The 20,985-nt window shown below is 42.1% G+C and overlaps 1 protein-coding gene across 1 annotated transcript in view; it reads left to right on the top strand.

The window, feature by feature from the left end:
- Positions 1-6,834: 6,834 nt before the first annotated feature.
- The window catches only part of clasp1a (cytoplasmic linker associated protein 1a), a 341,123-nt gene continuing 326,972 nt past the window's right edge, over positions 6,835-20,985 (top strand). Inside the window, exons 1-2 of the mRNA XM_059970314.1 lie at positions 6,835-7,026; positions 8,011-8,451. Coding sequence (XP_059826297.1) covers positions 8,257-8,451 — 195 coding nt within the window. The 5' untranslated portion in view covers positions 6,835-7,026; positions 8,011-8,256. The remainder of the gene's footprint in view (positions 7,027-8,010; positions 8,452-20,985) is intronic.

Consider the following 20,985-nt stretch of genomic DNA (forward strand, 5'->3'; position numbering starts at 1 on the left):
CTAACCATGACGGCCTCATTTTCGTCATGGATATTCAGGTGCTTCATGCACCTCCTGCTGAGCCCGTCAAGTTCATCAAATTTGCCTCTAACTACCACCCTGCCCTTAAATTCACTTGGTCCATTTCTGACTCCTCCCTCCCTTTCACGATCTCTCTGTCTCCATCACTGGAGACTAACTGTCAACTGACATCTTTTATAAACCTACCAATTCCCATGGTCATCTTGACTGCACTCTTCCCACCCTATCTCCTGTAAAAATGGTATTCCCTTTTATGAGTTCCTTCGCTTCCACCACAACTGTTCCCAGGACGCAGTTTTCCATTCCAGGACATCAGGGGCAACCCCTTCTTCAAAGAGCAGGGCTTCCCTCCTTCACTGATGATGCTACCCTCACCCGCATCTCCTCCATTTTCTGAACATCCACGCTCACCCCATCTTCATGCTGTTTTAACAGTGATTTGTCCTTCCTCACCTACCAACCCATCAGCCGTCACATCCAACACATTATCCTCCACATCCTCCACCATCTCCAAAGGGATCCTACCACTAAACATACTTTTAGCTAACCACCCTCTTCCCACCCCCCCCCTCGTGCTTTCCACAGGGATTATTTCCTCTATGATTCCCTTGGCCATAAGTGCTACACCTGCCCGTACACCTCTTCCCTCACCTCCATTCAGGGCCCCATGCAGTCCTTCCAGGTGGGGAAGCACTTCACCTGCAAATCTGCTGGAGTCATCTATTGTGTCCAGATATTCATGGATATCTTCAACCTCTTGCTCCGGCAGTGTGTGGTACCCACCTGCTTCATGCAGGCTTCAATCGTACTGGTGCCCAAGAAGAGCGTGGTAATGTATCGCTCAGTGGCACATACATCCACAGTGACGAAGTGTTTTGAGAGGCTAGTGTTAAAGCATATCAGCTCCTGTCTGAATGGTAACTTGGAACACTCCAGTTTGCTTATTGAAGCAACAGATCCACAGCAGATGCTTTCTTGTTGGCTTTTCACTTGACTCTGGAACATCTGGACAACAAAGATGCACATATCAGGATGCTCTTTATCCATTATGGCTCAGTATTTAAACCCATCATCCCCTCAAATCTAATAAGTAAACTCCGAGACCTGGGCCTCAATATCCACTTGTGCAATTGAATCCTGTTTGGATTGGCAAAAACATCTCCTCCACAATCTCCATCCGCAGGGGAGCACTACAGGGCTGTGTGCTTAGACCCCTGCTCTAATGGCTTTACTCCTATGACTGCATGGCTAAGAACAGCTCCAACACCATACACAAATTGCTGAATCACCACTGTTGTGGGCCGTATCAAAGGGGGTGATGAATCAACATACAGGAGGGATATTGAAAACTTGGCAGAGTGGTGTAATAACAACAACTTCTCACTTAATGTCAATATGACCAAGGAACTGATTGTAGACTTCAGGAGAGGGAAACCAGAGGTCCATGAGCCAGTAATCATCAGAGGATGAGAGACGACAAGGGTCAGTAACTTTATATTCCTGGGTGTCATTATCTCAGAGGACCTGTCCTGGACCCATCATATAAATATAATTGCAAAGAAAGCATGTCAGTGATTCTACTTCCTCAGGAGTCTGCTGAGACAGGCATGTCATTGAAAACCTTGGAAAACTTCTATAGATGTATGGTGGAAAGTGTGCTGACTGGCTGTATTACAGCGTGGAATGGGAACACCAATGGCTTTGAATGAAAAATCCTACAAAGTTAGTGGATTTGGCCCAGTCCATCACGGGTAAAGCCCACCTAACCATTGACCACATCTACATGAAGCACTGCTGTAGAAAAGCAGCATCCATCATCAAAGATCCTCACCACCCAGGCCACGCTCTTTTCTCACTGCTGCCATCCGGTAGAAGGTACAAGAGCCTCAGGACTCACACCACCAGGTTCAAGAACAGTTACTACACCTCAACCATCAGGCTCTTGAACAAAAGGGGTAACTGCACTCATTTAAGGTCTCTATTATATTGTTATTTCATGCTCATTATTTATTGCTATTTGTTTATATCTGAATTTGCACAGTTTGTTTACAGTTTACATTTACTGTTCTATAGATTTGCTAAGTATACCCACAGGAAAAGAATCTCAGGGTTGTATGTGGTGATATATAGGTTCACTAATACATAATAAATTTCACTTTGAACTTTGAGTAGCCTCCAACCTGATGACATGACTCCTTCCTTCAATTTCTCCTTCCGGTAAAGAGAAATTCCCTTCCCCTCCACTCTTTCTCATTCCCCACTCTGGCCTCTTCCCTCTTCTCACATGCCTGTTACCCATTCCCCCGGGTCCCCTCATCCTTCCCCATTTCCTACAGACCACTCTCCTCTCCAATCAGATTCTTTCTCCTCTGGCAGTTTACCTTTCCCACTCACCTGACTTCACCTAGCACTTTCCAGCTGTCCTCTTTCCCCTCTCCCCACCTTTTTATTTGGGTGTCTTCCCCCTTCATTTCCAGTCTTTTTGAAGGGTCACGGCCTGAAACATCGACTGTTTATTAATTTTCATAGATGCTGCCTGACCTGCTGAGTTCGGATGTACAATTCTGGTAGGATTTGCAAGACACTATTTCCTAAAGCGAAACCCAATAGCATGAATGGCAGCGATGCTTCACTACCAGATTAACTCAATGCCTTCTACGCCTGCTTTGAAGGCGAGAACATAATTACAGCTGCACCTGATGACCCTGTGATCTCTGTCTCAGAGGCCAATGTTAGGTTATCTTTAAAGAGAGTGAACACTCACAAGGCGGAAGGTCCCAATGGAGTACCTGGTAAGGCTCTGAAAACCTGTGCGAATCAACCAGCGAGAGTACTCAAGGACATTTTCAACCTCTCACTGATACGGGTGGTAATTCCCACTTGCTTCAGAAAGGCAACAATTATACCAGTGCCTAAGAAGAATAACGTGAGCTGCCTTAATGACAATTGCCCGGTAGCACTCACATCGACAGTGACAAAATGGTTTGAGAGGTTGGTCATGACTAGACTGAACTCCTGCCTCAGCAAGGACCTGGACCCATTGCAATTTGCCTATCGCCACAATAGAAAAAATAGATGCAATCTCAATGGCTTTAGACCACCTGGACATCGCAAAAACCTATGTCAGGATGCTGTTCATCGACTATAGCTCAGCATTTAATACCATCATTCCCACAATCCTGTTTGAGCAGTTACAGAACCTTGCCTTCTGTACCCCCCTCTGCAACTGGATCCTCAACTTCCTAACCAGAAGACCACAATCTGTATAGATTGGTGTTAATATCTCCTCCTTGCTGATTATCAACACTGGTGCACCTCAGGATGTGTGCTTAACCCACTGCTCTACTGTCTATATACCCACGACTGTGTGGCTAGGTATTGCTTAAATACCATCTATAAATTTGCTGATGATATAACCATTGTCGGTAGGATCTCAGATGGTGACAAGAGGGTGTACAGGATTAAGGTATAGGTTGCAGCAACAACCTGGCACTCAACGTCAGTAAGACGAAAGAGCTGATTGTGGGCTTCAGGAAGGGTAAGACGAAGGAGCACCAATCTTCATAGAGAGATCAGAAGTGGAGAGAGTGAGCAGCTTCAAGTTCATGGGTGTCAAGATCTCTGAGGTTCTAACTTGGTCCTGATGTAGTTATAAAGAAGGCAAGACAGCAATTATATTTCATTAGGAGTTTGAAGAGATTTGGCATGTCAACAAATACACTCAAAGACTTCTATAGATGTACCGTGGAAAGCATTCTGACAGCTGCATCACTGTCTGGTGTATGGAGGGGCTACTGCACAGGACTGAAAGAAACTGCACAGGGTTGTAAATTTAGTCAGCTCCATCTTGGGTACTAGCCTACAAAGTACCCAGGACATCTTCAAGGAACAGTGTCTCAGAAAGGCTGTGTACATTATTAAGGACCTCCAGCAGCTAGGACCTGCCCTTTTCTCACTGTTACTATCAGGTAAGAGATACAGAAGCCTGAAGGCACACACTCAGCGATTCAGGAACCATTCTTCCATTCTGCCATCTGATTCCGAAATGGACTTTGAACACTTGAACACTACCTCAATTTTAAAACATATGTTATTTCTGTTTTTTGCACAATTTTAGTCTATTCAACATACATATACTGTAACTGATTGATTGATTGATTGATTTATTATTATTTTTTTTTCTTCTATATTATGTATTGCACTGAACTGCTGCTGCTAAGTTAACAAATTTCATGACACTTGCCGGTGATGATAAACCTGATTCTGATTCTGATTCCTCCAGCTTTTTGTGTGTGTTACTTTGGATTTCCAGCATCTGGAGATTCCCATGTCCTTTTACCTTATTAACTAACAAATGTTTTAGTAAAAGATTCTTCCCCCCAGCCATCAGATTTCTGAACGGTCCATGAGCCCACGAACACTCCTTCAATATTCTGCACTCCTTTTGCACTATTTATTTACAGTATTATTTTATATTTCTTATTGTAGCTTTAGGTGGGAGGGTGGAGATATGTCTCCACTCAAGGAGGTGTCACATACTTCCTCGCTCTGCTAGCCTGCAGGCCACTCTTGAACAAGGTGTAGCGTCTACTTAGCCCCCACCCCCAGATCAGGGTCACGTGAAGCCATGGGGCAGGTGGTGGACGGTCATATGAGCAGCTGGTGCATATCTCAAGTCCTGGTTATGTGACCACTGACACCAGGCAGACAATCTCTGAAGGGTATTGATAATCTCTGAAGGGTATAAACTGAATACACAATGCACAATACAGTGGAACAGCGTCAGGAAAGTTGAGGTAGCAGAGAAAATGGTTAGCACAATGCTTTACACTACCAGTGACTCGAGTTCAATTCCCACTGCTGCCTGTAAGGAGTTTGTGTGACTGTGTGGGTTTCCTCTGGGTGCTCTGGTTTCCTCCCACAGTACAAAGACTTACTGGTTGGTAGGTTAATTAGTCATTATGAATGGTCTCATGATTAGGCAAGGGTTAAATCAGGGGATTGATGGGCAGCATAACTCAAAGGGCTGGAAAGGCCTATTCTGTGTTCTAATTCAATAAACAAATAAATAAGCAAGTGCTGTGCTGGTAAACAAACGAAGATCAAGTGCCATGGTTACATAGGTTGGGTGATAAGCAATTCATCTTCAGCATATGACAGGTCCACTCAAGAGTCTGTCCTTGAATCTGATGGTTCACTCTTTCAAGTATTTGTATCTTCAGCCCAAGGGTAGATGGAGGTGGGAAGGGTTCCTGGATATATTGTCTGCCCTCTGGATACACAAGGGTAGACGGAGGTGGGAAGAGTTCTTGGATATGTTGTCTGCTGTCTGGAAACACAAGGGACAGAACCAATGGCCTGTTTTGCACAATGGACTGAGGTTGATTCATAACTCTTGAATTTTGTGCAGTCATGGCCAGAACAGTTGTCATTCCAAACTGTGGAGCATCTGGGGAATGGTTCTGTTGCAGCACCACTCTGTCATCCAGAAGATTATTTTAGAGATACAGTACAAAATAACCCTTCTAGACCTTTGAGCCGTGCAGTCAGCAACCCCTGATTTAACCCTAGCCTAATCACCGGACAATGTGCAGTGACCAAATTACCTACCAACCAGTATGTCTTTGGACCACAGGATGAAACCCATACATTCCATGATGAAGAACACACTTCTTCCAGAGGACCCCGCAACTGAATTCAGAACACTGACCCAAGCAGTGATAGTGTCACACTGCTACATCATTGTGGTGCCTAAGTTCAAAGTTCAAAGCAAGTTTATTATCAAAGTACTAACATGTCACTATCCTGAGATTCATTTTCTTGCAAGCATTCACGGTAGGATGGACAGATACAATATAATCAATGAATTTTATTCTCAGTTCTGAAGAAAGGTTTTGTCCCAAAACATTGACTATTAATTTCCATACGTGCTGCCTGACCTGCTGAGTTCCTCCAGCATTTTGTATGTGTTGCATTGAATTTCCAGCATCTGCAGAATTGCTTGTGTTAGTGAATTCCTTTGTTGTTCTGTGAATGCCAGCAGGAAAGTGGAGTTGATGCAGAATCAGATGGATTTCTCAAGGACTCCTGCTTGGCCAGATTGCTTATTCTACTAATGGGTATCAAGTGCCTGGGTAATATCAAAGTTCAAAATAAGTTTATGCTTGGACAGAAATGGACATCAGGGCCATATCTGTGCGAACTTTTCCGATCCAGGAACCTGCCCAGATGCTTTTTTTTGAGTTCAAAGTAAATTTTATTATCGATGTACATTTGTGAAGCCATATACAATCCTGAGATTCAGTTACCTGCAGGCATACTCAGCAAACCTTTCAACCAGTAACTTTAACAGGATCAATGAAAGATCAACCAGAGTACAGAAATCAACAAACTGTGCAAATGCAAATATAAATGCATAGAAGTAAATAATGAGAACATGAGATATTGAGATAAAGAATCCTTAAAGTGAGTTCATTGGTTATAGGAACATTTCAATTATGGGGCAAGTGTAGCCTGATGGTTGAGGGGTAGTAACTGCTCTTGAACCTGGTAGTGCGAGTGCAATATAACTCTCCCTTTAAAAAACACACTTAGCTAACTCAAATTGCCCGAACAGAAATGTATTGAAAACAATGCGAATTGAATCCAGGAGTCTGGAAAGGGGCGCACGCGAGTGCGTGGCCGGCCACCACATTTACGTCACCATATCGCAGCGCGAGATCGCATGGCAACCCACGGGCCGGCCGTGCGTGCGCGCGTATCCCCTCCGGCGTGATTACATGGCGTGGTTGCGTGCGCGCACCCCTGCGTGATTGCGCACCGCGTTTGATGTCGCGGGCGGCCGGCTGCCATGGCGGTTCATCCCCTTTAAGGAGGCGGCGAGCGGCCGGAGTGAGAGGGGGGAGGAACGGCCGTGTGTGCGGCAATTGTCTGCCGATGGAAATAATAGCTCCCCTCCAAAGCAAAGCAACACAACGTACCTTCCCCAACGCCTTTGCGCCGACGGTACAAGGTTTTTTTTGTTTGGGCGGTGAGGGGAGAGGGAGGCGGTTTACAATGTTGGAGGTGGTCGGCTTGCTGAACAAGAAGGAGGGAGGGAGGGAGTTGAAAGCAAATGGCGAGGCGGTTTGGAGCAGGCCCTCTCCCTCCGGCCGTCTGATGGCGTCCACCCACTGCTGGCACTTCTAAACGGGGATGTTTTTGGTGGTTGGGGGCCGATTGTGCATCGCCGCCTCACTACAGTGGGGATGGCTGCCAAGTACAGTCCCGAAATAATGGAGGCGAAGGCAGCCGGCAGTTCCTTGAGCAAAAGAAATTACAATTAACATTTAATGACCATTGATACATCGGCGAGATCTCAGTATCCTGCTCAGTATCTTGAATTAAATTGTTGAGTATATGATTCGTATTTCTAAATATATTTTATTGTGATCCCACTTTAAAAAAAAACTTTACGTCACAGTGCATTGCTTGCAAATTGTTTCGAATTGATAGGCTGATGCTTGATTTGTACTGTCTTTGGGCCCATTTCCTCTTGGGGTCTGTTTTACAGTTGGGAAAAGAGAAGGGAGAGGAACATCTTTTCATTGAGGGATATGAAATCCCCATCGGTGGGGGCCTGAATTTTGCAGGAAGTTTTGAGGGGCAAGTCGCGCATGTGCAGGATAGGTTCCATTATCTTGCAAAATGTATAGGAAAGGATCTAGCGTAGAGGCAGATGTTTTAAAATCTGATTTTTTAAAATATATATATGATATATATTTAAAAGCCTTTTTTAAAAAAATGACAATATCCTGCAAGTTGCTGCATAATTGTTTGTTGTGTTTAAACCTTGATAACAGCTCGCGCCACCACGGGTAAAACATACTAAGATAAATTAATCAGCACTTTTGTCTAATGGGCCTTGTATAGACAGACAATAACATTAAACAGTCGATTTTGATTGCTTGCAGTATGAAAGCTTACATCTTTTTTCCCCTTTATTTTTAGGATTGCCCTGCAAATTGAATTATGAGTTGCTTTTGTTGCAGTACCCAGCGTTTCTGGTTTGCTGTTCTCTCATCAGGATTTTAAACGCTCCCCTCCCTATCCAGCTGTTCTTGAAACACACATGGTGCATTGTTGTCGTTCCCTATTTCTGTTCATCAGTGCTGCTCAGTAACCTTCAGCAAGTGGGTTGACGACCTCTAGGATAAATATAGTTTTCTAGGCCCACTGCCCTACTCTACTGCAACCATGGAGCCCTGCATGGAGTATTTCTTGACACAGGTTCTGCAAAAAGACATGGGACGTCGGGTGCAAATTGCTCAAGAGCTCATAGAGTACATCACAGATCGGCAGAAGTCCTATGATCTTGAACATGATCAATCAATGCTTGATCGAATGATTGATGGTCTTGGAACTGGTTGGGTAAACTCCAGTAACTTTAAGGTATGCTTTTTTTACATCTGGACAGCCAGCTTTTCCGAATGTGATTATAAAATGTGTCTGTAATGTTTTTCTGATTTGTTAACCAACTTGTCCTCTACCCATTAGGTTCTGCAATAGATTCTCGATTATAATTGATTCAGATTTTCATTGCTGGAAAATAAATGTCCAATGGCTTTTGAATAAAATATGATGACAAAAGGCTTTTCTTCAGAACAGAATCTAAGTTTTGGAAAGTTGTGAGCAGTTGTACATTTTATAACGCTGTGACCCTAGTGTGCAATTGGTTATTTGCATTGATATCTTCATGTGCTTTATTTAGGTGGACCTTGCAACTTTGGGGATTGTCAGTCTTTAGCTGTCAAAATTGGAGTTTGTGGGCAGAGCTGTGAGAAATACAGTTTTGATTTTGAATATTGTGCAGCTCTCATTTGATGACCTCTCTTTGCACTAGTAGACCAATATGTTTTGCACAGATCAAGGTGGGTCTTTCATTGAGCTAATGATTTGGCAAAAGCAGTTAATGCTTTTCTCCATATGGGTCTCTGCAAATTGCCTGTATATGCAACTGCTCAGGGCAAGCCTCAACAAGGACCTTTGCTCCCTTTAGCAGACTTTGGTAGATGCAGTCTTCAAGGAGTTGGATAATCATCTTTTCTGCACAGCAGCAGGATTGAAACTGGCTGCACAGTGAAGTATTTGATGGCAAGGACTTCTATTGCTATGACCTAAGCTAGGTCTTGGTGGTGGTTCTCAAGTTCTGGCAATGAGGCACTCGCCAAATTAATTTCACGGGTAGTATGGCTGGTCCAACTGAATAGAACCTTCACTGGTAGCAAAGCCAACTCAATCCTTTGCACCACTGCAGGCAAGTAGAACCTCATCACATGAAGAAACTTTGTGTGCTTCACACGTGGCTTGATGCAGCCATGAACAAAGTTGGCCAACAAATTGAGGGCTATCAGGTTGGTACTGGATCCCAGGATGGGGAAATTTCTAGAATGCCTATGAACTGACTTTTTAGAGCAACTGGTAGTTGAGCCCACTAGGGGATCAACTATTTTGGATTGGGTGTTGTACAATGAGCAGAATTGATTAGAGAGCTTAAGGTAAAAGAACTCTTGGGGGAAGGTGATCATAATTGGACTGAGCTCACACTGAAATTTGAGAAGCTAAAGTCAGATGTATTAGTATTACAGTGGAGTAAAGGAATTACAGAGGCATGAGAGAGGAGGTGACCAAATTTGAATCGAAAAGTACACTGGCAGGAATGGCGGCAGAGCACTAATGGTTGGAATTTCTGGAAACAATTCGGAAAGCACAGGATATTTATATCCTAAAGAGGAAGAAGTATCTTAAAGGAAATGTGACACTACTGTGCTTAACAAAAAAAAAGTCAAAGCCAACATAAAAGCCAAAGAGAGAGCATTTAACAGCAAAAATTAGTGGGAAATTAGAGGATTAGGGAACTTAAAAAACCAACATAAGGCAACTAAAAAACAATTAAGGTTGGAATGTAAAAGTAAGCTAGATAATATTAAAGAGGGTACCAAAAGTTTCTGCAAGTGTAAGAAGAGAAGTGAGAGTGGATATTGGACCACTGGAAACGATGCTGGAGAGGTAGTAATGGGGGACAAGGAAATGGTAGATGAACTGAATAAAGTATTTTGCATTGGACTTCACTGTGGTAGACACTACCAGTATGGTGGAAATTCCAGAATGTCAGGGTCAAAGTGTGTGAAGTTGCCATTACTAGGGAGAAGGTTCTTGGGAAACTGAAGGGTCTAGAGGTAGATAAGTCACCTGAACCAGATGGTGTACACCCAATGGCTCTGAAAGAGGTGGCTGTGCAGGCATTAGTAATGATCTTTCAAAAATCATTGGTTTCTGGAATGGTTCTGGGAGACTGGAAAATTGTAAGTGTCACTCCAAGAAGGGAGAAAGGCAGAAGAAAGGAAACTATTGGCCAGTTAGTTTGATGTCATTGGCTGGGAAAATGTTGGAGTTGATTGTAAGGATGTGGTCTTGGTACTTGGATGCATTTGATAAAATAATCCATAGTCAGTGGGGTTTCCTCAAGGGTCAGTCTTGCTTGACAAATCTGTTGGAATTCTTTGAATCAGTGGATGTTGTGTACTTGGAATTTTAGAAGGCCTTTGACAAGTTGCCTCACATGAGGCTGCTTAACAGGCTACAAGCCCATGGTATTGCAAGAAAGATACTAGAACGGATGGACCATTGGCTGATTGATTGGAGGCAAAAAATGTGAATAAAGGGAGCCTTTTCTCGTTGCTTGCTGCTGACTAGTGGTCTTCGACAGGGGTCTGTGTTGGGAGTGCTGCTTTTTTACATTGTACGTCATTGACAGAATTGAAGGCTTTGTTGCAAAGTTTGCAGACGAGCGAGGGAAGTAGTTTTGAGGAAATTTAGAGGCGCTACAGAAGGGCTTGGACAGATTAGGAGAAGTGGCAGGTGGATTATAGTTTTGGGAGGTGCCTGGTCATGCAGTTTGGTCAAAGAAATAAAAGGGTAAAGATAGATAAAAGGGTATCTTCTAAATGGAGAGAATTCAAAAAATCTGAGAAGCAAAGGGACTTGGGAGTCAGTGGGACTTGGGAGGTTGAGTCAATGGTGAGGAGGACAAATGTATGATGTTGGCACTCATTTCAAAAGGACTAGAATATAAAAACAAGGATGTAATGTTGAGGCTTTTAAAAGCACTAGTGAGGCCTCACTTGGAATATTGTGAGCAATTTTAGGCCCTTGTGTTAGAAAGGATGTCCTGAAACTGGAGAGGGTTCAGAGGAGGTTCCCGAAAATGATTGAAGGATTGAACGCCTTGTCATATTAAGAGCCTATGTTCACTAGAATTGAAAAGAATGAAGGGTGATCTAATTGAAACCTATCAACTGTGGGAAGGCCTCAATAGAGTGGATGTGGAGAGCCCTTCTGATGGTGGGAATGGGAGCCCAAGACTAGAGGATGGAGCCTCAGAATAGAGGGTGTCCTTTTAGAACAGAGGTGAGGAATTTCTTTAGCCAGAGAATGGTGAATCTGTGGAATTCCTTGCCAAAAGTGGCTGTGGAGACTGTCTTTATATTTAAAGCAGAGGTTGATAGATCCTTGATTGGTCAGGGCATGAAGGGATATAGGGAGAAGGCAGCAGATTGGGGTGGAGAGAGAAAAATGGATCAGCCATGATGAAAAGGCAAAACAGTTTCAATAGGCAAAATGGCCTGATTCTGCTCTTGTATCATACGGTTTTGTGTTGGGTTCAGTTCTTTTTGGTTTTGAGAGACTAAGGTATATCATAATGGTCTTGATCCATTCTTCAGTTGAAACAGAAACTCTCTCATTTAACTACCACAGGCAGGGAAATGGACCACATCTCTGTCACGTAAATCACACCTGATGACTGGGTTCATGCCTGCTCTTGAGAGGGTGCACTGCTCCCACATTACCAATTCCTCTTTGACATTGCTTTTTGTTCCAGCCAAATTCTGCCTGTACATTCTGGCTTCTCTAACCCAGATCCCCAATGCCTAGATCAGGGGTCAGCAACCTTTACCACTGAAAGAGTCACTTGGACCCGTTTCCCACAGAAAAGAAAACACTGGGAGCCGCAAAACCCGTTTGACATTTAAAATGAAATAACACTGCATACAACGTTTTGTTTTGCCTTTATGCTATGTATAAACAAACTATAATGTGTTGCATTTATGAAATTGATGAACTCCTGCAGAGAAAACGAAATTACATTTCTGCATGCAACAGAAACATTTTGAACTCCGAAAAAAAGACGTTAGGTTAAAGGTTACTTTTAAGTAAAATACTCAACGTCTATTTGAGTCCTTCTTGTATTTATGAAAAACGCCAAACTTAAATTTGCCGCCAGCAGCAAATCAAAAATAACATCAGCCAGCTGTCAGCCTGAAAAATAAAAGGACTATTTCACTGAACAATGAAAACATATGAATATACATAAAATAATAGGCAATTAAAATATTTATCATACTTGTTCAGGTTGACTCACACCTGACAATGCAGTCGTATTCAGTAGGGATGGATCGATGCTTAGGGGAGTGACCGGGAAGGATAATGTGTTTTTTTCCTCTCTGAACTCACAGAAGCGTTTCCCAAACGATGTTTGCATTGCGATGATTGCAGAATGTAAATACTCCGAATTTATCATGTCGTGACATTGTTTGAACTCTCTCAAATTGGGCAAGTGAGACAATGTGCCTTTCTGTAAATCTCTGGCAAGCAACGTCAACTTGCGCTCGAATGCCAAAACATCCTCCAACATGTGCAGGGCTGTACGTCCTTACCCCGTTGAAGAGCTGTGTTCAGCGTGTTCAGGTGCGCTGTCATGTCTACCATGAAGTGTAGCTTTTCCAGCCACTCTGGCTGTTCCAGCTCAGGAAAGTTGAGCCCTTTGCTGCCCAGGAAAGTTTTCACTTCTTCCAGACATGCGACAAAGCGTTTCAGCACCTCCCCTCTGGACAGCCAGCGATAAAAACACGTAGCGGTTGCTACACGCAGTCAGTAAACTGCAGTCAAAGATAGCTTTATTCGAACTAAACAGCCTTGCTTTTAAGCCTCCCTCAACCCGCCCCCCATGGGCGCGGATGCTGCAAAAGACACGTACTTACAAACCCCCGTAGGCTATCTCCCTTAGCCTGAACGCTGGCTAATTGTGAGCCGGTTTGGATGTGTCAGGAAATGGGTCGCCACAACATCTTATTTAGATTGTACAAGATCACCATAATCTTCAAATTTAGATTTACATTTCAAAAACTAACAAACTAACATAAAATACATTTTAATTAAATACTGACCACGTAGCGGTGTGCTACACGCAGCGCTAAAATTACGACACGGAGTCGGTAACTGCAGTCGAAGGAAAAAACCTTATTCGAAATCTTCAGCCTCACTTTTAAGCCTCCCTCAACCTGCCCCCCATGGCGCAGAGGCTCCAAAGCTCTGTGCTCGCAAACCCCCGTAGGCTATCTAATTGTGAGTCGGTTCGGATGTGCCAGGAAAAGGGTCGCCACAACCAATTATTTCCCAAAGTAACAGGGAGCCGCAGCACAGACGTAAAAGAGCCACATGTGGCTCCGGAGCCGCGGGTTGCCGACCCCCGGCCTAGATATATCAGACGTTCAAGGCCAGTTTAGACTCAGTAGAGCTACTGATCAGTTTATGGACTGTGGGTGTGAGTAGAAGATGACATTGTACAGGGAAGCATTGATCTGAATGTCCCCACTGCCTGGTATTTTTGTCTTCATATGCCTTATCTTTCCTGTTGGCTTCAACAAAAGACTGCAACACAGAAACAAGATAGAGTACACTGTCCTGCCTGACTCCAGATTAGATGGGGGAGCTTTTTGTCTGATGCGTTATTAATGTCTCTATTAAGCTATAAATAATTCCCTTCACCAAAGCTCAGTTTGGAGATCATGACCATGTGTGCTGGTTTTGATGATTACTGCTGTAAAGAGCAGATCCAGGTATACGAGTGAAGACGTGTGAGCTTGCAATTGCTTCTTTTCATATGAGTGAGGAATGGTTTGTTAGGAAGAGCATTTGTCTCCATCGTTTTGGGTAAAGTTAACAAAACGTCTTCGGTATGTCCTGATGAGGGGTCTTGGCCCGAAACATCAACTGTTTGCTAAGATGCTGCTGACCTGAGTTCCTACAATGTTTTGTGTGTGTTGCTCTGGATTTCCAGCATCTGCAGAATCTCTTGTGTTTATTCAATGGTTGTGAATTGCTTTGGGAAGTCCTTTATCAAAAAGAGTCAGTTTTCTATTCTTTATATTTGTACAGTGTTTTCATGATTTGATGTTTGTGATGAATTTTCTGCAACATAAGTGCTGCCGCTTTTACTTCCTTCATTTGTGCTGGGTTATTTTTTTTGCTACCTAGCCTTTAGATTAAAATTTAAGAAGATAGATCTATTACAAGACAAATATACTTTGCTAATGTACATAATTGGTCCAAAATCTATGTTTGGATTGCCGAAATAAACTGAATGAATTAAATATCTGAATGCAGATTGTATTCCATGTACGTGGAATATTGAGTTTTTTGATCATGTTTGTAATTTCTAATTTTGTATATTAATTAAATCCACTAGGCCTTGCAGCCCTTTGCCAAATGTGCGGGATATTTGGACTGTTATTAATTAATCACTGGAATCTTTTTCTTCCCACATAGAGACAGTTGTACATCATGAAAGTGAGCCCTTTGGCTCAACTTGTCCGTACTGCCCAAGATGTCCCATTTGCTTGCTTTTGGTCCTTGTCCTTGCATACTTTTCCTATTCAATGTGCCTATCCAAATAGTTTTAAACATCAAATGTATCTGCTTTCTTTGGCAGATTCTTCCATATACTCAGCATCCTGTCTGCAGAAAAGTTGCCCCTTGGATCCCCATTAAATCTTTTTCTTATTTATATCTGTTTCCTCTAGTATTCGGCTCTACTGCCCTGGGGAAAAAAGACTCTGCCTACCTATCTTATATATGGCCCTCATTATTTTATAATTTCTATAAGGTCATCTTCCAGCTCTTTCAATCCAGTGAAAACAGCCATAGTTTCTCCAGTCTCTCCTGGTAATTCAGGGATGTTGCCCTTTCCTGCATGGTTGATCCACATTTCAACTCCATGCAAATATCTTGGTTCCATATCATTTACTAGTTTTGGTGAGAAAAATCTGCCTACCTCAGGATTTGAGTTTATGAATTGGGGGACATCTACTTTTGAATAATTTCTTAAATATAGTGAGACCATGTTTCCCAACTTTGCTTCAAGTAGTGTGCTTCCAATTTTAACCCTCACCTTTTGAGTCTCACCAGCTGAAACCCCAACCCTAACATTGACCCAATGTGATCACTTCATTATTCTAAGCACCACTTGTCTTTTTTTACTTACGGGAACTCTAGTCTTGTTTGTGTGATCTCTTCTCAATATCCAACTCCAATGACTTGTCTCAGCTTGAATTGTGAACTGTGTAATGAATTCTCAACTTTGGCCAACACGTTGATGGGTTCATTAATAGACGTTTCTATTTGCATTTTGCAGCAAATTTTTATTTTAAGTAGCATGATCTATCGTTGCTGAGCTGTCTAAATAGACCATTTGGTAGAATGGTTCACTTTTAAATAATGCATGACCACAATTCATTCTTTTGTTTAATAGAAATTTGAGTTTTTCTTTACATTTTGCCTCCATTTTTTTGTTGTGAAATGCTTAGGCTCACTTTTCTGATGGTAAACTCAAAATTACTTGTGTATTTCTCCACAGGGTATTGTAATTTGGAACCTTGGCCGACAAATGTAATTTTGCAAACTGACATTGCATTACAACGCTACTTTGGTTGTAAAATTTCTGTAGTTTGTTTAATGTTCAAATGTATTATCCTTGAAGTATTTATTGAAAAGCTCATGTTGGTAATGATTTGAGATCGGTACTACTGTGAAAGTAGTCAGTTTTGGTTTTTATTCTCAAAGTTTTGGGTCATGAGGTTAGGGGTCACAAGGTTAGGGAAATTCAGCAGCATTAAACTGTTGAAAGTGGTGAAGCATTTCAAGAAACTTGAAGTATACTTAGACAAAACCTTACAAATTGTCATTACCTATGGCTCAAGCAACACACACAAAATGCTGGTGGAACGCAGTAGGCCAGGCAGCATCTATAGGAAGAAGCACTATCGATGTTTCAGGCCGAGACCCTCCATCAGGACTAACTGAAAGAGGAGATAGTAAGAGATTTGAGAGGGGCAGAGGAAAAAAAGAAAAGAAAAAAGGTGGGAATAATAAATAAAGGATGAGGTAAGAAGAGAAGGGGGACATTAATGGAAGTTAGAGAAATCAATCTTTTTCTCTCTCTCTGCCCTCTCATGATCACTTCTTGCCTGCTGTCCATCTCTCTCTGGTGCTCCCCCTCACCCTTTCTTTCTCCCTTGGCCTCCCATCCCATGATTCTCTTCCTTCATCTGTGTATCCCTTTTGCCAATCAACTTTCCAGCTCTTAGCTTCATCCCTCCCCCTCCTGTCTTCTGTCATTTCGGATCTCCATCTTCCCCTCCCACTTTAAAATCTTTTACTATCTCTTCTTTCAGTTAGCACTGATGAAGAGTCTTGGCCAGAAACATTGACTGTACTTCTTCCTATAGATGCTGCCTGGCCTGCTGCGTTCCACCAGCATTTTGTGTGTGTTGCTTGAATTTTCAGCATCTGAAGATTTCCTTGTATTTGTGTTACCTTTGGCTCAATTAGGTAGAACCTTTTCTGTCAGAAATGTCTGGGTTCGGTAGTCAGCAGAGGAGATTTGAGCTTGGATATGAAGGCTGTTGCTCTTGTGCAGAGTTGTAGCAGCTTTATTGCAAGTGCCGACTTACGGTAAGGCATTAAGATAGGGCCTCATTCTTTCAAGTAGTTGGCAACGATATTGTGGCACTATTGTGCCACTCTAGTGTAGCAGTTAGCGCAACACTATTACAGCTTGGGGTGTCAGAGTTCAGTTCCCTTGTCCTCCCATGGAATGTGTGTGTTTTCTCTGGGTGCTCTGGTTTTTACGCAGTCCAAAGATGCACTGGTTAGGAGATAAGTTGTCCTTTAAGTAGGGTAAGGTTAAGGTTTGGGATTTGCTGGGCGGTGCAGCTTGAAGGGCCTGTTCCGTGCAGTATCTCTAAATAAATAAATAAACAAACAGTTTTGATTAATGTTAGAGTGATTCCTAGTGTCCTGGCCAATATTTATCTTTAATTAATAACCAGATGATCAAACATCAATATTTATCATATTGCTACATGTGGAAACTTCCTGTGTGAAGATGTTTCATTCACTTCAGATAACTACCAAATAATAAGTACTTAACAGCTATAAATCATTCAGTGATTGTACTGTATCGATTCAAGATACTAAGTTTCATAAAGAGAGAAAACCTGCAGATGCTGAAGATCCGAGCAACACACACAAAATGCTGGAGGAACTCAGCTGGCCAGGGAGCACCTTTGGAGAGAAGTACAGTTGACATTCTGGGCCAAAGTCCTGCTGTAGGGTTTAGTTTGAAACGTCAACTGTACTTTTTCCATAGATGCTGTCTGGCCTGCTGAGTTCCTCCAGGAATTTGAGTGCATTGCTCATAAAGAGAGGTTGAAGTGAATTAGTAAAAAAAGCATGTGGATGCGTTTGTGGAAATAATACAAAAGTATGCTGTTGTCAAGGTGAAGAAAAGGAAAATGATATGTGTAAGAGATCAGAATTATTGCAGATACTCTGGCTGTAGACGTCGGGGAGGAAGAGGCAATAGATTTTTTTCAAAGACTAAATTTTAAAATCAATGCAGAAGTAAATATAATGGAGGAAATGTTTAAAACTTGGACTGATGACCAAGTAGGATTACAGATACAAATTTCAGATTAACTGAAATTTAAATATGAGTCTGAAAAAAAATGATCAGAGTGGTTGATATTGGAGAAAGATAAGATATTGATTGCATCTTTGGTCTCTATACTTCAATTCGATTTGTTACTGAAATGTTAAATTTTTAAAGAAAAGATTATTTGTCACTTGCATTGAAACCACATACAATAAAACATTTTCTGCATCAATATCCACCGTTTGAGATATACAGGCCTCTGAACAGTAGCAATGACATCGGCTCCAAATTACAATGAGAAATAGAAAGTGCATGTCAAAAGGGTAGTGTTACAATAGTAATGGGGGGGGGGGGTGGAATTTCAGTCTACAGGTAGATTAGGAAAATCAGTTTGGTGCTGGATCCAAGAGTGAGAATTTGTAGAATGCTTACAAAATGGCTTTTAGAGCAGCTTGTGGCTGAGCCCATTAAGAGAAAAGCTATTCAGGGGTTGGCTATTGTGTAATGAATTAAATTTGATTAGGGAGCTTAAGGTCCAGGAACAGTGATAATAACATGGTAGACTTCATCCTACAATTAGAGAGAATAAAGTCAGGTGAATCAGTATTATATTGGAGTAAAGGGAATTACAGAGGCATGAGAGAGGAGCTGGCCAAAGTTGATTTGAAGGGGGCACTAGCAAGGATGATGGCAGAACGGCAGCGGCTGGTGTCTTTTCTGGGAGCAATTCGGAAGACACAGGATGGATACATCCCAAAGAAGTCATAGTATTCGAAAGGCAGAATGACACAACTGTTGCTGACAAGGGAAGTCAAAAACAACATAAAAGCAAAAGAAAGGACATAAAATAGGGCATAAGATTAGGAAGCTGTTTAAAAACCAACATAAGACAACTGAAAAAGCCATAAGGAGAGAAAAGAGATGAAATATAAAGGTAAGCTTGCCAATAATGTAAAAAAGAATACCAAATGTTTTTTTTTTCAGATGTATAAGTAAAAGAGGTGAGAGTAGATATAGGACCACTGGAAAATGATGCTGAAGAGGTTGTAATGGGAGAGGCGAAAATGATGGATGAACTGCATTTTACATCTGTCTTCACTGTGGAAGACACTAGCAATATGCCAGAAGACCATGATTGTCAGGGGGCAGAAGTAACTGCAATTTCCATTACGAATGAGAAGGTGCTTGGGAAACTGAAAGTTTTGAAGTTGGATTGGTAACGTGGACCAGATGGACCACACCCCAGAGTTCTGAAAGAGGTAGTTGGGAAGATTGTGAGAGCATTGGTAAGGATCCTTCAGGAACCACTGGATCCTGGCATGGTTCCAGGACACTGGAAAATTGTAAATGTTCACACCACCCTTGAAGAAAGGAAGTTATAGGAGTTAGTCTGATGTCATGATTGGGGAGATGTTGGAGTTGATTGTTAAGGATGAGGTCTTGGGGTACTTGGAGGCACATGATAAAACAGGCCAAAGTCAGTATGGTTTCCTTGAGGAAAAATCTTGCCTGACAAATGTGTTGGAATTCTTTTAAGCTTTCCTAAACAAGCGGAAAATTCAAAAATTCAAGGTGGAAAGGGATTTGGAGGTCCTTGTGCACAATTCCCTGAAAGTTAAGTTGGTGGTGAGGAAGGCAAGTGCAGTGTTAACATTCATTTTGCACTTTGCTAGAAATATTTGCAGTACTGTGAGCAATTTTGAGTCTAAGAAAAGATTGGAGAGGATTCAGAGGAGGTTCATGAGAATGATTCTGGGAATAAAATGATTATTCTAGGAGGAACATTTGATGGTTCTGTGCCTATACTTGTTGGAATTTAGAAGAATGAGTTTGGATCTCATTGAAACCTATTGAATGTTGAAAGGCCTAGATAGGGTGGATATAGAGGGGATGTTTCCTATGATGGGGTAGTCCAGCACCAGAGGGCACTCTGTATAGAGGGACATGCATTTAGAACAGAGTTGAGGACTTTATTTAGCTAGCGGGTGGTGAATCTGTGGAACTTGTTGCCAGAGGCAGCTTTTGAGGCCAGTTTTTGGGTGTATTTTAAGGTGGCTGTTGAGGGATTCTTGATTAGTCAGGGCATTAAAGGCTATGGGGAAAAGACAGGAAAATGGGGTTGAGAGGGAAAATGGATCCACGATGAAATGGTGCAGCATACCTGTTGGGCCAAATGGTCTAATTCTGCTTCTGTCTTTTGTGATTTTATGGTCTTGTACTGAGGGCAGCCCACCAGTATGCCCAAAATTTATTAATACTAGCTCGTTTGACTTTGGAATATGAGAGGAAGCCATAGCACCTGGAGAAAACCCGTGTACTCATAGGGTTTCTTGCCACAATGAATTGTAGGACATACATTGAGTCTCTCACCTAAATTACTTATTTTAATAGCATGACAGTCATTGTTACATGGAGTGCCAGTACAGATTATGCACTAAAATCTGAGAATCAAATTTATGCTTGTGACTTGTTCTAAAGTGAAACTCCGAGTTCCTGAGTTGGGTTAAAGTGATCTTGAGTGTGGTGGGGAGGTTGGTGAGAGAATATTCATAAAACATTGTGAGTGAGCTTCAAAATAAGATGCACATTGAAGCTGATTGTTATAGTTAGAAGTTTAATGAAGTCCACAACCTTAAGACATTTGCTTGGGTGATGAATTTTTAGTTAAGTCTATGAAGGTTCTGTACTATTGTACAGCTGTACCATATGAGAAGTAACTGAGAATCATGATCACTTGATCAATAGGTGGTCAAATTTGTTGAGCAGACTGGCCCTATACTGCATAACTCCTGGGAGCATGAAAGATACTGTCACTGAACCACAAGATTTTTGAGTGAACCTGACAGGATAGATGGGTGAGGACATTTTGTCTGGTGGAGGAATTTTGACCAAGGAATATAGTTTAGTACTAAGGTCAACCACAAATCATAAAATACAGATTTATATATTTTTGGGGCAGCAATAAATGTCCTCCATTTCCAGTGGTGTTCAGGGCATCCTTTATCATTTCAGTAATTTCCTTTTGGTTTTCATACTGTTAGTCATTCAAGTCCTGGGTGGAGACTCAGGAATATTGTCCCATTCAGATGTCGAGGGATTCTTCATTGCTGTTTCCATGATGTTTTTTTTTCTTTGGACCAGTCAGGGTGTTT

The sequence above is a fragment of the Hypanus sabinus genome, chromosome 5 (assembly GCF_030144855.1).
Source record: "Hypanus sabinus isolate sHypSab1 chromosome 5, sHypSab1.hap1, whole genome shotgun sequence".
In the NCBI taxonomy this organism is placed as follows: Eukaryota; Metazoa; Chordata; class Chondrichthyes; order Myliobatiformes; family Dasyatidae; genus Hypanus; species Hypanus sabinus.